The 17,967-nt window shown below is 40.5% G+C and overlaps 1 protein-coding gene across 1 annotated transcript; it reads right to left on the reverse strand.

Moving 5' to 3' along the window:
* Window positions 1-194: 194 nt before the first annotated feature.
* Window positions 195-12,700, reverse strand: QPCT (glutaminyl-peptide cyclotransferase). The gene is made up of 7 exons (XM_005526887.3): window positions 12,395-12,700; window positions 8,358-8,504; window positions 5,741-6,022; window positions 3,050-3,226; window positions 2,110-2,209; window positions 1,521-1,637; window positions 195-601 (listed from the first exon to the last, which is right to left on the reverse strand). Exons 1-7 carry the CDS (start codon window positions 12,494-12,496, stop codon window positions 456-458), a joined length of 1,071 nt encoding a protein of 356 aa, XP_005526944.3. The 5' UTR covers window positions 12,497-12,700; the 3' UTR covers window positions 195-455.
* Between the last annotated feature and the right edge of the window lie 5,267 nt (window positions 12,701-17,967).

A 17,967-nucleotide genomic window follows, 5' to 3' on the forward strand; every position in this document is an offset into this window, starting at 1 on the left:
AGGTGGTTTGTTTCAGCCCAAAGTAGAAGTCTGCTGTGGTGTGATTTTTGCTTCTTTTGATAACATGGCATAAATTTCCATAGCTGAACGCTGCAAAAGTTGGTCACACCTTGTAAAAACTGTATTATACAATTAAGTCATGAGGCATTCCCTCCTGGGATCATAATACATGACAAAAAACAGTGATAACAATCTGGAAAAATTCTGGAGTTTTTTTTTATTCAGAGATAAAACATGGAAAGATCAAATTCATTCCAGGATGAACTAGGTCTTATTTAATGATATCTTATTTGGCTAATGGACCAATGGGCCAGGAACAGTTCAATCAATAATCAGTCTAGCAAGAACTATCACATTTTTCTTCACCTTCACTCTCTCCAATGCAATTAAATAGCAAGTATGAAGGTGGGCAAACAGTAGTGTGAATGGTGTACAATTCTTCGATGTTTTGTCTGTCAAAGGTTGAGATATTCCAGTACAAACACCTGCAGGATTTTGTTGAGATTGTCGATAGTGGCTTTGTCAAGGTTTTCTTCTGTGTCCTTCATGGTATGCCATACTGCAGGAAAAGGGGATGGAATCAGATGCAGGACTGGAACCCCTATAAAAAGGAAAGTGACATTTGGAGAAGAGATATTGGAGAAGTTCTGTTAAGCCAGCTGATACTTCACCATTTAGCAACACAGTCAGCAAACTCAATGAGCTTGCTTTATAGGGTGTGTCACCACAGCTTCCTTTTACCTTCTCTTGTTTTGATGATTGTGACTGCATCCCATCATTAAGGAGTGTGTTGTGTAAAGCTGCCACCTTCCTTTCCTTTGAATACTTCCATTTTATTTTTTTTTAAATAATCTGTAGCTACTTGTTGGGAGTTTTGATGGGGGATTTATTGAGATTATTTGCATTGTGTATTTAGGAGCTACAGAAGGACAGAGAAACCACTGCAACTCTTCAAATTGAAAACTGATTACCATGTTTTTATGAAAGTGTTAAGACTGAACATTTTTGAAGCATTTTTTTAGTTCTCTACAAAAATGGTAAAATAGTGTGTCTTATCTTTACTCTGTAGAATAGAGACAGTGTTGTCCTCAGATAAAGGAACTTCCACTTGAAAGAGCTGCATCACTGTATATGATTCAGTGACTGTATCACTGCATATATATATGTGTGTGTGTGTATATATATACATATATACACATCAAGCCACCTATATGTACTGCACCTTCTGGGTAAAAGAGGAATTAAATTAGTCTTCTGCTTCCCAAGTGCTTTTGAGAATGAGCATTTTTTTTCTCAGCCTCTTTCCTGTTTTCCTGCTTTTTCTTTCCGATTTTTCAGCTGCATACCACTAAGGAATCAATTTTTTTCATTAGGTGTTACATCAAAGCTCAAAAGTTGCATTCAGAAGCCTCAAGTTGGGGCAAATAAGCTTGAAAAACAGGAGCATATACACATGCTCATTAACTAAATGATGCATTTCTTACTGAACACATAATTCAAAATATGACAACTACTGGTACCTCTTAATAAAAATGGAACGTGGTCATCTTCAACCAAGCCTCGATGTAAAGTACTCTGGAAATACCGACTTTCAACAGGGTGATTCTTCAGCAGATTCATGTTGTGTAGCTTTTGCTCTGTGATGCACAATGAAAGTGATTATGACAATTTTTGGACAATGAGGCATGTTAGCACATTTGAATTACTTTTCCTCTCACATGGAAGCTTTTTCTATCAGGGAAGAAAAAGGCAGTGGTGACTGTCTTTTGCATTTGTTTAATACTTGGAAGACCTCAGGACTGGTGCTATTACCATCATTTTACAGAAGTGAGAACTAAAACACAGAAGGGAAGCAGTTGCAAAGTGTCACAGAGTGACAATCAGTAATAGAATCTGTTTTGTTGCTTCCAAATGCCTGAGAGTCTTCCTCAGTTGTTTTATTAACCAAGTATCAAAATCTTCATATAAGTTTAAGATTCCACATTTACATTATCAAAGATTATTACTGTAAACCAGAAAATCTAAAAATCTGATTTACAGGGTTTAATGTATTCGGAAACTACTCACTAGGTTTTGAAATTCATTCAAAGCCTATATCCTTCTGCTTACCAATTGCTTGAAGCCTCTGAAACCATCGAAGAGTGTTTGGAAAATAATTTGGAAAGACTGGGTTTGGTGCACCAATTAAATCCAGTAGTACAAACAGGTCCTAGATAAGAAAGAATCTTCAGTACAGAACGCTTTCCTACAACAGCAGCAGCAGCAATGAAACTCTTGGTTTCCTGTATAGGTCATGGGCAGGTCTTTGCTAGCCCTGGCCAAAGATCTTGCTTTTTTACCAGTGGTGTCTGAGAAGAATTCACTAGCAGAACCTGGTTCCGATCTGATACATTTTGCTGTCTTTCCAAGGAGGGAAAAGATAGGCTATTCCTCTGTTCCTCAAGCTGAAGCAGGCTGCATAGCTTGGTGTGCAATATGTGAGTTCTATCCCTTTAAAAGAAAAGCTACGGTAGGTGGGGAGAAAGAAGAGGAAATTGCTTCTTCCCCCGAGAACAACAATCTGTCAAGGGAAAGTCATTTTATGAGTCACAAGAAGCAGTGACAGAAGAGAAGTGCCTCAGCAGTAAACGGAAAGTAGAAGGGAACAGACAACCAGAATGTTAGTAGGAATCAAAGGAAAACAGAGGTAGCTGTAGCTTAGTACTGAGTATGGGGAGATTTGTTCATAGGCCAATATTGCTTGTGGTCTTTCCTTATCACTTTGAATTATCTTTTCCTGAAAAAGGTGGGTATCCTAGTTTATATTCTACTGAATTGTTTATTTTTGATATTTCTGTGACTCCTCCTCGTATTTGCATGCAGCAGATCTAATCACCTGAAAAGCTCTTGCCAATTCTTTTTCATGCTTCATAATGTTTCCAGAAGCCTGCTTATTCCTTTAACTTTAGTGGGGTCGTGGTTTCTTGGGAATTTGGCCAGTTACCGACTAATTAAATATTTTTAAAAGTGCCATTTACTTTAGTTCATTAAGAAGGTGAAAGCCACTTACTATGCCCTGCAGCTGGTTTGTGTTTGTTGAACCAGGTGGGTGTGGAGTCGATGCCATTTTCTGAGCTAAGTGTTGAGATCCATAGAGGGAATCAGAAGGGGACCATCGAACAAAGGCTTCTTCACCATCAAAAAAAATCAGCTGAAGTGAAAGGTCTGGTCTTGATGTTGAGCCATCCTATTGGAGGAAGTTAAAAGTAAAATAACTGATTCTGGCCAGAACATTAAATAAAGGGCAAATACTGTAATCATGTAAGTAACACTAATAAGGGTGTATTTTCTAGGTTCCCTATGCCAACTTTCCTTTGGGTGTTATTATGGTGTAATAGTGGTAGTGATCAGTCAAGGTAATAGTTATTTATCTAACACAGTGACACATTCTCCAGTCTCATATAATTTTGGTTCTGGATAGTTTCATTTCTGACTTTGGAAGACATCAGCTGAGTGTTGAGACCTGCAAAACCAGGTAGCAGCAACATTATCTCAAATAATGAGGAGATGTGTCAGTAACAACACCTGATGGGAGTGCTAACATTATAATTTGATTGCATCATGAGGATTAATATAATTGCTACAGCAGTGCATCAGTGGAGGTGAATTATGCATTTGACAAGTTGATGGTCCTTTGAACCCCTCCTCTTCATTCAGGGGAATTTGCAATCACTGAGGCAACTTTACACTAAACCAAAGAGAGTGGATATGTCAGTTACATCTTTCCCTTTCAACAACCAAAAATATAACAGCACTAAAACCTGAGAATATATATGATAAATTTATTTAATATCACAAAAAATACATTTGTATGAAATTTCTTCCCAATGTAGAAGGAGTCTACTATCTGAAACTTTGTTTGAACTGTCAGAATTTCCTAATAATCCACAGCACAGCAAATCCCAGTCTGGTTCCACTAAATGAACAGTTTTGGGAAATGTAATCTTGAGAGTTGCTATAAATATTTTAAGCCCTCTATGAATTAACACTACTTCAAGTAAAATTGCATGATGTGGTTAAGAAGGTGGGGTCACTGGCAGCAGTCATGTCCTGTATGGGCTACAACTCCCAAAGAGCTGGAGCTGGTGCAATATAAAGAGTAGTGAAAAGCTTCTATAAAATGTCGCTCACATAGGCAAGCTGGTATTGATTGTGCTCACAGTGGTACATTGATTTCTCTGATGGCAATGGTCTGCTGCCCTTTGTCCTTTGCATATGACAGAGCTCTGTGGGCAGCAGTCACTTATCATTACATTCTGGAGCAAACTATCGGTGCTATTTGAATTTTAGGAAGTAGTACTTGTGCTATTGTTGCTATTACTGCTTAACACATTTTAATAATGTAGAGAGATGTCTTTGCCCATTCATTTTAAACTTACCCTACATAACTGGAGAAGCATCAAGATAAAAATCATAGCTTCAAGTCAAAGTACAAATAGATTTGTCTGAAAACATAGCAAAGTCTGTTGTGCTACCATAAGCAGAGCAAAAACATCATAGCTAATGTATTAAGCAGATGGATCCCAAAGTATATTTTCTTAACAGACTGTACAATTGGTGGCCTGGGCAAATTAGTTGCCTTTTTGTTAAATGCTGTCATCTTAAATGATAAAAAACAATTTTCATTGTAAAATAGTGTATTCATAGTGAAAAATGCCAGTCTTGGAAGTGTGCAGGTTGTTTCATAAATAATCATCACACAAATTTATTATAAAGGAATTTCTGAATGAAAGCCTATGTATTACAGGAGCGTTTTGTTTTGTGATTAAAAATATTGGCATATTCTTAAAGCTCTCATTCTTAGACATTCTCATATCAGAAGGTACAAAATCAGTTTCTGGAAACTGTTAGTGTTGATGAGAAGTCCTAACATCTGAGCTGAGTGTGCTCCTGACACTTTGTAGAGTGTCTCTCACATTTGAGAGACCCTTTCCTGTAAAAGCTCTGTAAACGTATGGGAATTATTTTCTGTAAATAGTGAATACTGAACCAGTAGATGGCACTCGTGAATCCACAATCCTACAGTAATCCTACAAGCTTTAAGAGTTTGTAGCCTCAACATATTTTTGTGCCTAGCAACTGCAGCCCTTTGAAGCAGATTTTTGTAGCATAGGTAACACAGACTGATAACATTATACTTCTTTTATAAATAAATTATTCAAACTTGTAAAAAAAAAAAAAAAAAAAAAAAGAAAAACTTTAAATCCTTATGGGATGGGGGGACCTGAATTTGACTCTTCTGCACAACAATTAGTTCATCTGTGTCCCAAAGTAGACTACAACTGAGAGATTTCTGCAGGATTCAGAATGCAACAAAACTTTTCAATGTCCCTAGATGTTACTGGATATGATAGTATCCAGTACTTCTGAGTCAGGTTCTGTGCCTTTTAGATAGAAAGTAGCACTATATCTTTCCAAGTCTATGAAACATCTATAATTCATGTATCATTTGTTATTTTTATATAGTATATGTTTATATGAATAACTTTTAGATATCTGCCCTTTTTATAAGAAATTTTAATGTGATAATGTACTTTAGAGTAGTAAATACTGATCACTGTTTGTTCTTGGAGTCAATGGGAGATCTATTACAAGCACAGCATTCAGAGAACCCAGCATGCAGGCTATGGAAAAGAATGTGGAAATGCCCTGAGGCCTGTTGCTGTTGGAAAGGCAAATGGAAATGAAACCAAAGAACTACCTTGATTAACTGAAGCTTGTTATCCAGGGCACGTGCCAGCTCCAACATCATAGCACAAGGCACAGCTGAATCAGTTGCTCCCACAAACACCCTGTGCTGCCACTGTTGTCCAAAGAATTTTGAGTCATAGTGGCAAGCAAGTACGAGATGGCGTTTTGCAGAGGGGTCAAGAGTGCCGATAATATTTGAAAATGTTTTATAGCCATATGGTGTGTATCTCTGAAATGTATCTTCTTCAATTTCCCAACCAGCCTTCAGTGTTTGAAGACGGTGCTTGATATGCTGCAATTGTAAAAAACAATCAGATTAATATTCCTTGCTTCAGAAAGATGTTGCAGACAAACTGTCACTAGCTAATTGATAGTGACTCCTAAGCTTATTTCTCTAAGTTGATGGTGTTTTAAAGGGTAAACTTCATAGCAAAAATGCAATATAACTTTGCTACCTGAGCCTTTGGCTGCCTCATTTGTTTTTTTTCCTTTTGACCCTTTTCTTTGGAGTGTGAAGGTATTTTGAATTATTGCTAATTATTATGACACATTAAGATCTTGATCTCTGAAGTTTTCAGGCCACTGTCTTTTTCAGGTGTAACTAGAGCAGTTTTAATGTTAACATCTTCAAAGCTTAACTCAGATGTGCCCTTAAATTTAAAGTGAGAATTGGCTGCAATGGCCTTGTTGTGGCTGTTTAGACAATTACCACTCAGGGATACCACAGCAGTATAAGGAAAAAAGCCAAACAGCTGTTTGGGTTGGTTGGTTGGCTGAGGTGGTTGGGCTTTCAGGCTTCTGTGAGAAATCTGCCTTTCAAGTGACATAAATTGTTACAAGGCCATAACAGATAGGTAGATTCCTTTAAATTAAAGAAAGAATGAAACATTTCAGAACAGTGTTTTAAAAATGAAATTCTGTAAGTGTAGCTCATGTAAAGATAAGAATTAAGACAATCTATAAAAGAAATCATTCCTTTTAGCAATCTTCCTACCTAAAGACAATACCTCTAACAATCCCAGCTATGCTTCAACCATAGTTCTGGCTAATTCATGTTAGAGGGACATCTCTGTTGAGCAACTTATTTTTATGGGTCCCTAGAGAGCTCCCTCAAGGCAGATTCCTCTCTCTTTAAGTAAACATTAGGAAAAGCCTCTGAAGGGAAAATAGATTCTGAAGACTTGTTCTGCTCTTCGGGAAGTCAGTAGGAATATTGCCATAGATTTTAACGCTAGAACAAACTTCCATTTTGTTTGTGGTCACCCTCTGAAAGCTTTTACAACATTGTGCGGTCTATGAGCTATCAGTAGGCAGAGTAAAGGATGTCTGTTAAGGATTAAGGGGACTATAAGCCTGGATGGAGTCCCCAGTAGCCTTTCCCCTTAAAGGACTCTGATGCTTTAATGTCATCTAAGGAAGTGTCATCTATTTCAAACTCTATTATTCTGTTTTGACAATAGAGGACTCTTCTTTTTTTCCTGCGGTGTGGGGTCTAGTTTAATACATGCTGTTACCTTGTAACAGGATGCTCCTATTTTGAACGTGATCTGTGGTTTTCTAGCCTAGGCTCAGCTGTTTTTCTGTTTTTCTTCCTTTTCCCCCTTTCATTTGGCTGCCTTCCAGAGTATCACTAAAGAAACCACAAAACTAAATCTACAGACGTGCGCACACACACAATGCATTTTTCCAATCTACCAATCTCAGAGTGGCAAATAAATTTGTTGTAGTTAGGGCTGTCTTCGAGCTGTTGAGTCAGTGCCTGAAGGGCAGTGAGATAATGTGAATGTCTTCAGCAAACTCAGCTGTACCACTGTCTGCCTCCCGCTTGGCTAATGCGAGCCAGAGCCAGCATGGACACTGTCCTGAAGATGCCCATGCTATGAGTGCAGAGCAGAGGTGCCAACAGGGCAGCAACCCAGTTCTGTGGTAATTTCCTGTGGTTCAGAGACAATGTGCTGGAGTCTTTACTGCCTTGGCAGCCTGGGTTTGTTAGCCCAGCACTAGGACACTGCTGTGCTTGGGCTGGCGGAGCTGGTGTGGTTCGTGGACCAGGGCTGCACTTTGTTGTGCTGACCGTTTTGTCTGCCTGCCCCTTTGGGCCCCTCTGTGATCCCCTTTTGTGTGGATACACCCATCTGAAGCAACACTCCAGGGCACTGTAACAGCACAGGACAGGGCCTCTCCAGAAAAAGTGGTGGGGGTGTCATTTATTTCATCCCATGCATGGTCTTGGGTTTGAACCAGTGACCAAAAACCTGCTCATGGGAGGGAAAGGACAACCATTGTGTTGCGCTTTGGGCACCAAACCTGGGGAAAACTTTTTAATTTACAACACAATTAAAAAAAAAAAGATACTTCTTTTTCATCATGCTATGCAGCCCTGGGAAATAATGTCAGCTAATGTGCAAGCTGTGTCATGTAGACACTATGTGGTCTAGACTTTAACAATGATAGAGTCCATCCTAGTGAATGAAAGGAGGGTGACTGTCACTTAAGTGGGACTTTCTTTGGTGGGGGTCACCAAAGGTGTTACCAGAATACTACTACTACTACTATTATTATTATTATTAATAATAATAATAATAGTAGAAGATGTTCTTAGAGGTTGTCAGGAAGTGTTGTCTTACCTGCCGCACAATGTAATTTCCTTCTGATCCTGGGTATCTTTCTATCAGGATAGGGCGCAAGTCATTCTCCCACATTTCAGAAACATCTGTGTTTGCCACAACTTCTTGAATAGCATCAGGACCTAAAATTCTTGGTTGGTGAGAATACTGTAGAAGGTAAAGAGAAGAAAAACAGCTATAACTATAACTAGACCTTTTAAACCATAGTTTTCCCCAGAATTACAATAAAAGTGGTATATTTTGCTACTTTGATTTACTCACAACAAAAAGTAATTTAATAAAACTCTTTTCACTCAGAAATGATTGGCTTTTCTATCTTTCATTTCCATGCAAAATAGGCTTCTATTAAAAGTATGGCAGAAAGTTTTGCCTACCAGGTAGCTCTAAAACCTCAGCCTATGAATGGGTCCTGTGTTTCCTAGTACCTTAATTCTATATGTCATGTCTGCAACCACACCACCTTCAACTGAGGTTCCTATTGAGACAAACACCAGAAGCTTTGTTTCTGGTAGTAATAATATTTAGCTTTATGCTGTCTCTTTGTTATAAGATACAGTACTGCAAAGAAATGCCTAAGGTAGCTCACTCCCAGAGGGAGCAAGCTGTGTCATTGTGGCCTCTGCCCACAGTGGCAGTGACTGAGTGTGACTGCAAAGAATGCTGTGGTTCCTTTGGGGCTAGCTGGGGCATTCGTCAGCTTGGTGGCACATGGGTTAACCTCAGAACCGACAGCTCGTCTTCTGTGACAACCACTAGTGTGTGACCTAGCTCCCAAGTGACTTCCTTTCTGTTGCCCAAGCACAAGCCTTTGGGGCTGTGTCAGGTGACCCAGAGGGCTTGAGACGTCCTCATGTAGCTGGCAAATGCATATCTTCGATGTTCGAGAGCCCCGTAGTGCTCTGGAGTGGTGGCTGAGTGCCAGGCGGGATTCCCAAGGACATCTCAAATGCCCCTTTATACACCAGGTTTGAACCTACCCAATCTCTAGCAATTGTCTCCTCAGAAACTTCCTGTGCCACTACAGTTTTTATAAGATTTTGTAAGATTCCTATTTCAGGCACTGTCATACCCATTCCTCATTTATATGACAAGGTCCTCCCTCTACTCCTGTTTTTCTTCTAATGAAAAATACTGCTTTGTTTATTTGTTCTTTGATCAGAACTGCCTTACATGACTGATCAGACTTGCTGCCCTTCAGTGTACCTTGTCAATGGCATCTTTTCTGAGATGAGCAAAAGGAGACAAACTGGAACATGATAGTTTATACTGCAGGACAATAGTATTTTTAATTTTATTCTTTTTCTTTCTTACAACAGTTCAACAGCTGATTTGCTTTTGGGCTGCTCCTGCATCAAACTGACATTTTCATAAATATCTGTAGTTTAACCCTATCACTGTATGCGTTAACAAAAAGTAATTCACTCTTTTTTTCTACTTGTGTGTATCATCTCACATGTGTCTGAAGTAACACCTAAAACCCATTACCTGGGCAGAATGTGAGCTGACCTCAAAAGTCAGGTATCTTATTACCTGTTATCTTATTACCGTTGGTGATGAATATTATTAAAAAATGCGGGTTGCCTCACTATTTGACTTCTTTTCTACTTCGTTTGTATTTGTACAAGCAAGTATGGGCATGAGTATTTTCTAGACTTCACTGCAAAACATTTAATTCTACCCTTCTCTTATTTCCTAGCTGTTTATCTCCGTGTGAACCTTTCCTCTAATTCTACTTAGGTTTACCAATGAAATTAAGCAGAAGGGTGACACAAAGACACTGAATCTCATTGTGCCAATTTTAATACAGTGTTTAAAGCTGAATTTTAAGACTGTAAGGACACCAAAAATTAGAATAGGCAGGTAACATTTTTAATGCCAGCAAATTTAGACATAGATGAAAGAAAAATGGCATTTCATCTGATATAAAGATGAACTTTTGAAAGTTTGGAAGTTGTAAATCAGTCTTTTGAAATGCTAGAAATTTATAATATTTTTACTAGAGAAATTTATATAGAAATACTAGAAGTTTAATATGGTGGGACTTAGACCAGTGTAGAAGAGGCACAGACAAGAGAAAATGTCAGAGCTGTTCAGTTTAGGAGGAGCAAGCTCTAAGGGGAGAGTGAAAAGCTAAAGCTATGTACTTCTGAAGAGTGTAGGAGGACAATTTAATTAAGGAAGTTCAGAAAATCTGTCTGCAGTTGAACAAGTGAAGAGCATGCCTGGTAAATGGGGCCGTTGAATCACTTTGCAAAGAAACATTATTAAAGTACAAATGCATGAAAATACTTCAAAGAGAGAAATCAATTTCCACTTCTAATAATGGAGATATCTTCAGATTTGGGAAGTGAGAGGAGTTACAAAAGTGGTTATGAAATAAAAGAGAAGCAAAATAAGATTTGTAAGTGACTCATTCTTTAAAGTGTTGGTCAATCCCTGTTTTGCCGCAACAGGGAGGCAGAACAATGTACTTATGACAGGGTTGTACTAGGCTGTATAAAACTGCAACACTTCAAGTTCTACAAGTAGCCCAGGTCTACAAGTTACCTGTAGGACTTTGGATTTCTGGCTCAAAGGTCCCTCCAGGGAGAAAGAACAAAAGCTGTTGAAGGACAAGAATTTGATGAGAAAGAAGTTGTTCTTGCCTAATGTGTGCACAGGCGGAGGAGCTCAGATGCGACAGTTCTGTGGCTGAATGACACTACTGATGGCACTGGTGAGATTGACTGGTCAGAATGGAACCAACCAAAGAGTGAAGAGCTGGGGCTCAAGGGGGCTGAAAAAAGGAGCACTGTGATTGTTCATTGGCCAGTGTGACTGAAGATTTAGCCCCACATGTTCCTATGTATATACTATATATGTACATATATACATGTATTATGCATAATTATAGATGTATTGTGTTACAGTTATACAGTCTATACATGAGCCATAGACATTCTATAGTGAGCTATGCACATATACATGTATGAATTGTAAGACACAATTAATAGAACAGAATGACACAGTATCTCATTAACAAAGAAACAAGCCAACATTTCCTTTAACGGGGGATGACTAAAATCAAGGAGAAAGGGAATGACTAAGGTGAAGTGTGGAAAGGTGTGAGGGAAGCTTCATTTTACCGGCTTGTCCTGGACTCTGATCTATTAGTGAAGAGAATGATGCACTGGATTAGTGGAATTCAGTTGCTTCTTGCTGAACTTTGACTTCAGCTCTTCTACAAACACTTGGGAAAGGGCCCTAGAAGTATATTTTCTGTTTGGAAATACCTGAAATGTTTAGTCAAATGTGATTTGCAGTTTTCTGCTCTCCTATGTTTTATGAAGAAAACAGTGTTAATGTTTCATAATGGAACACTAAGAGCTGCTACATTGAGAAATCTGTGGTTTAAAGCTTACCACTGTTTAATTAAACTTTATATCAAGATTCCTTTATTCACTAGTTCAGACACCACTCTAAATTAGACACAATATAGTATTGGTCTACAACATATTACAGCATTGTATCTTTTCAAAACAATTTTGTACCGGCTATCAGGACCATGCTTACTTGTTTTTTCCTAGATACATGTGCATAGCTGCTGAGTTATTTGTCTTCTCAAACTAAGTCACTGTCCTCTGACTCACCATAATCACAATGAAAGTTGGAGTACGGTAGAATGCTATAAGAAATATAATTTCAGATTTTGATCCATCTTGTCCCGTTTGGGTTTCCCCTTACATTCAATAACTGCCCCTGACAAAGCTTATCGCTCTTGCTGCTCGGTCCCTGGCGGTGCGAGATGACAAAGACAAACGTGTGAAGATTTGTTCTCTGCAGCCACCAAGCCCGGGCTAAGAGGGAGGCCACGCCGCCCACCCTCACCTGCGGGTCCGCTCCGAGGGTGGCCCCCAGCCCGAATTCACGTTGGAGGCCGGGGCCAGGAGGGGTGAGGCTGTCCCCATGTCCCCCCGCCCAGCCGCGGACCCCTGCCCGCCGGGAAGGCGCTGCCCCCGCACCGCAAGAAGCGCCTGGGAAAGGCAAACGCGACCCACCTTCTCCAGGGTCCACTGCGCTCCGGCGTCCCTCCCGAGCGCCGGGGGCAGGCAGGCGGCGAGGCACAGCGCCCCGAGCAGCCGGGCTCCGACGCCCGCCATCCCCTCGCTCCGCCGAGCCGAGTGCCGGGGGCGCAAAGGAGAGAGGGGGGCTGTGCCGGCGGAGGCGGGGGAGGCACTGAGGGAGTCACGGAGGGAGTCACGGAGGGAGGCACGGAGGAGGCACGGAGGGAGGAGGCTGCGGCGGGAGCGGCGCTGGCTGCTGGAGCCGCAGCCCGGCCAGTCTCTGTGGCAGCCCGCGTTCCCTCCGGGCCCAGCCCGGCCCCGGCAGCACGTCAGCAGTGCCAGGGCTGCCTGCGCCCCCGGCCCCCTCCCCGCTCCTCCTCCCCCGGCCGCCAGGGCGGGCAGGCACTCGTGATTCCCACCGTGGGAAACGCCGGAGCCTTTCCCCTGAAAGCTGGTTTTGTGTTGCGAGGGGCAGCTCCGGGACGGGGCCCCGCGTGATCTCTCGGCCTTGGGGCGGCCGTGGGAGCTGCGGGCGCCGGGATGAGGGAGGGAAGCGCTCTTCCAGCGCCCGTGGCTGGTGGGAGCTCCGAGCGGGTATTCCTGAAGGGTATGACAGCAAAGACCTACAGAATTGTCAAGGGGTTTAATTTATTATTTTATAAGTTCTCCTTACGATCTCTTTTAGGCCTAAAACAAAAACGATGCTTGCTAAAATGAAAATCCAATCTTCAGGCGTTTTAATTTCTGTAATTATATTTTCAACTAACAATGAAGCAAAATCTGTGGCGAAGTGGTATTTTGCAGTACACCAATTTAAATTATTAAACCAAAGATACGAGTTTCTGAGCTCAAGTTCTCTCCTTAGGTCATTTGACATCACTGCTCTTGCTCCAGGATATCGTAAAAAACATCTGACTATTCTGCATAACAGATACTCCATTTAAAGTTTCAGATTTTTACACATTTCTTAAAGTTCAGGCTTATCTCAAAACAAAAGAAGAAAAAGAAGAAATGAAGGAGAGAAGCAGCAGGAATAATCATTTTGCTGCTTGTCAGCCTTGTACTTGGAAAGCCACATCTTAGTCACTATAGCTTTGCAAGTAAGGGTGATGTTGGAGAAATGGAGAATTTGTGATTTGCAGATTGTTGACCCAGATTTCACAGGTTTCCTAGAAAAACTAGTGGATCTGCCACCCAGCATATAGATAACATCCCTGGTGGTGGTAGCTTTACTCGAGATGCAGCATCCTTCTAGCTGATACTCAGAATGTGGCTGTGCCAATTTTTTTTCATATATGGGAGAAAAAAGAGTTAATTTAAGTTGGTTCCCTCTTTTTTCAGTCTTGAAAGTCCACACAGTGCATTGTTAGGAAATTGTTCCAAATTCACAGCCAAGTCATTGGTTAACAAGAAGAAATGGGCAATCTTTTGATTACCAAGAAAAATCAGCATGGTTGACAGATTTTTAGACAAAAGCCCCAGCATGTCAGAGTTCAAATCATGGGATCACTACCAAGATGATGGTGATCCCAGCAGAACTACACAAGAGAACAAAAATCTGTTGCCCCTCCATGATATTTCCTGTGGTTGACTATACAATCCAGATGCTGGACAGAATTTCTGGGTGATGTGCCAGGGTTCTCATACAGTTTAGCAGAAAAGAAAATAAATACAATAGCTACATGAGAAATCTGACAAGAATATGAGTCAGGACTAGCTAACACTGCTTTTCCCTGAGGGATTGTGGTTGCTCTGAGGACTAAAATTATTTGATAGTTTACAAATTTAGCAAGTGTAAAGTCAGATTAAGGTAGTATTAATATCACCTACATGGGAAATGCACAAAAAAATATAAATGTTGGACTAGATGTGTAGAGAGATTAAACAGGATTTTTTAACGGCATTATTTTCAAAATCTGGAGTGGAGATGTCCCCTCTCATAACCACCCCATAAAGTTCTACGTCTACAAAGACTGAGGGGAAAAAAAAAAAAAGAATTTATGTAACAGAAATCAGAATGCTTCACAGCTGAAAACAGAATTACATAACTATTTTAAATATGCAAACTTTAAAAAAAATAATCAAAAGTGCCGGACATTTTGTTTTTTTAGGGATTTATAAAGGAAAAATATGTTGCTTAGTCCTGTTCCACACCACCTAATAGAACTTGTGTCAACAAATTGCTCAGTGGCCAGCAGTTCTATACATGCATTTTAAATATCTGGATTATTACTCTGAAAAATCAAATAGATGTAATCAGATGTCATCGGTGGGGGGGGAGGGGGCGGGGTGGAAAGTGGTAGTTTATTTGAAAAAAAGCATAGTCAGTCTGTGACGGTATGATCTGTACATCGTCCCTTCCTGTGCCCAGGAAGTGACGGTGTGACAGTGCCATCTACTGAAGTCCTGATGGACAGTCGATGGAAGCACCGCTGTCAAAACCTTTTCCTCCTGCTGACCATCCAACATGTCAGCATTTCAGCCAAACCACCCCTGGGAAGCCAAGACCGCCTGCTCCACCTGGCTATAGACTCTGGAGAAATGCACTGCCCAGTGCTGCGGGTTTAATGCACGCCAGTTTTCTCCAGAAGGGGAACTCCTGCACCTTCCACCCTTACAAATACAGTTTTAATGCTTGGCTCTTGCAACCGGCAGGTCCGTGGCAGGGAGAGCAGAGGGAGTGTGGTTTGCTGTGGTTTGAATCCACATAATAAAAGGTCATTTCCAACCCAAAAGGTTGGTTGGGGCTCTGAGCAACCCAGTCTAGTGGAAGGTGTTGCTGCCCACAGCAGTGGGGTTGGAACTGCTCAAAGGTCCCTTGCAACCCAAGCCACCCTGCATTTCTGTAATTTTGAGCCTGAGCTATGGCTGATTTGCCAACACAGTAAGGCAGCAGGCACAGACTATTTCCAGAGCTCAACAGCCTGGGCTGCTGCAGACTCAGAAATCCATAGGCAGCTCTTCCAGCCCAGACAGAAAGGGTGGTGGGGCTAATGGTCACAGAGGAGCACAAGGGCCTGCAGATGCCCTGTGCATCTTGTGGGCTTGAGCTGCTGCTGTTCATCCCAGTTCACTCATCCACTGCTTGTCTCTGTGGGGTTTGGATCAACCTTTAGCAGGCTGTGGGAGCACCCTACTTGGTGATTTAGGTTAAAGAGACTCTGTTTCCATGGGCTGATGCCTTCTCAGACAAAGCTTTAATAAGTGGAAAGTGTGAAATGTGTTAGGTTTGCCCATAACACTTATTAAGGATATAACTTTATTCTGGAGCCAGTACAGTAGAATTGTATATAGGAGATGAATGAGGCTACCCATCTAGCAGACGCAAGGATTTGTGAGGTCATTCCTTAAACTGGCAGGGTTAAGTAAATTCCAAAACTCAATTACCTAAAATTTTAAATATGAATAAGTATTTTGTTTAATAAAAAAAATATATCAAAAATATATGTTTATACCAAGGTAAATTTCAAGTCTATGTTTCTTAAGTCTATACTAAACTTTTCACTGTTTGTTGGAGGTAGATTTTGGGACAAAGTTCAGCTAAAGGCTCAAACCAAGACGATGAGGTAATTCAGAGACATACCCACATTTCAGGATTTTATCCAAACCAAACCTGAACTTCTAACTCTTTTTTCAGTTCCCTTATGGGAGAGGTTGAGTTGAAAGAGTGAGAGAGAAAAGAGAGAATGAACAAGAAAAAAAAAGAAAAAAAGAAAAAAAAAAAAGGAAAATAATTTTTATATTTTGTCTATAGAGATATTACTTCCTCTTTTTGCAGACATCTGTTGCAGATCTTGCAGATTCTAAATGAGGGCCTTTGCTGTGCAACATCAGTGTCAAAAGCAGTGAAAAATAATCATGGCAGCATGTGCTTACGGAATTTCTCAGGCAAATGCACCAGTAAACTCTCACAAGACATTGCCTTGAACATGAAAATATTCAAAACATTAGACTGGTGAACAGAAATGAATACATTATATATCCATTTTCAGATATGAAATATCCAAATGCTGGAGGTATTATTTTCAAACTGGAAAAACTTGATCCATTTTTAGAGCTACAGAATGGTTCCAAATGCAGTTTGTTTATATAGACCTTGTGGTCCATACAGAAAACTAGCTTTTTGTTTATAAAAGCAAATAAATACAATGAAAGTTACCCATTTCCTGGTATCTTGTAGATGTAAGAGAGATTTGTAAAGCACAGCTGGCTTCAGCGGGGAAAGCTGAACTATGAAAGTAAGCTAACCATCTGAAGGAATGATATGGGCTCGGAAAAAAAAATTAAGAACATTGATGAAATCCACAGGAAATCACTAATTATGGTAGTCATAAAAGTAAAAATAACAAACCAGAATGTCTGCCCTGTCAATTACTGCAGCCAGGGCTAATGCTGTCATGATGCTGCAATCACACAGAGTCAGCTGTGCATGTGCACAGATGGATGTGCTGCTCCATACTTAGATACTAAATGCAGAGCTGCTTTTAAATGTGTTTTACACGTCTTTACAACAGAGATCTTTACAAACAGAACAGTTTGGATGCTTCAGTGATATTAGTTTAATATAAAATAACACCAAAGAAGTACTTACAGCAGTTTGGTTTATTTTGGCTGATGCTGTCTTGTGTTCTATAATAAATTGATTTTAACTAATCCATCTTCTGATTTACAAAAAAACAGCTATTACAGCTTAGGGCAGCAAATTAAATAGCACCAACCCTATTGGATGGTATAAAGCTGAGCTTCTTTACAAAGAAATATAATTGGTGCCCAGTGACTGTGGTAATACCTAATATCCATCTGGTGTTGTCCATAAACATCTATTTTTAGGGCTGCTACCAAAAATGCGAGAAGCTTGCTGCATTTTAAATACAGTAGAGTGTGACTCCTTGCTGTGCTTAGCATCAGAAATCATGTTTATGGAGGCAAGCTCTGTGTTTACGGTGGTGGCGTGTGGGAGTCCCACTTTAGAGGAAAAAGGAAACGAAGATTGCTCAGCTATCTGGTGCACAGCTTTGGCAAGAACATCCTCTATTCATGGAATAGCCTTCATTAAAAAGTCCCAGGGTGGTTTTTGGCATTCAAAACCAGTTAAAAGCAGAATCAACCATTAACTGCTATGTTTTTAGTTTAGAGTACTTCCAGATTTTGACGAGAAGCTGCAGACTAATTATTTATCAAATAAAATGGCACCAGTCAGCGCAGAGAGCTGGTGACACTGTCAGCTGCACTTTGCAAAGGTCTGATGCAAAATAGGGTGAAGAGAGCGGAAAGACTCCCCTCAGCTTTAGTGGGTTTTGGGCCAGGCCTCAGGAGCGCAAGATGAAGGAAATGAGAAATGTACGTTACAAACAGAGCTATAAATGACAAGGCACTAATCTGCTTCTCTATCTGTGTCTTGCTCAGCTGAGGATTAGAAACCTTTGAATTTGACAGTTTGCCTTTTCAAGGTGCTTTTGGTCTGGTATAGAACTTAAACTCAGCAACCTCCTACAGCAGTGGATATTATTTTAAGACTTTTACACGGGAACTGAATCCAAATTCAAGAAGGAAGATTACGGGTTGTC

This window comes from Pseudopodoces humilis, chromosome 3, assembly GCF_049639895.1.
Source record: "Pseudopodoces humilis isolate 2021_Gansu_Grassland_sample_001 chromosome 3, ASM4963989v1, whole genome shotgun sequence".
Lineage (NCBI taxonomy): Eukaryota > Metazoa > Chordata > Aves > Passeriformes > Paridae > Pseudopodoces > Pseudopodoces humilis.

Excerpts from the sequence above, each read along its gene's own strand:
- QPCT (XM_005526887.3), bottom strand. The coding sequence starts at position 12,496 with ATGGCGGGCGTCGGAGCCCGGCTGCTCGGGGCGCTGTGCCTCGCCGCC. Across the intron at positions 1,638-2,109 it reads TCAGAGGCTTCAAGCAATTG|AGCAAAAGCTACACAACATG; the intron begins GTAAGCAGAAGG and ends TGTGCATCACAG. Across the intron at positions 602-1,520 it reads CGTTCCATTTTTATTAAGAG|GGGTTCCAGTCCTGCATCTG; the intron begins GTACCAGTAGTT and ends TCCTTTTTATAG.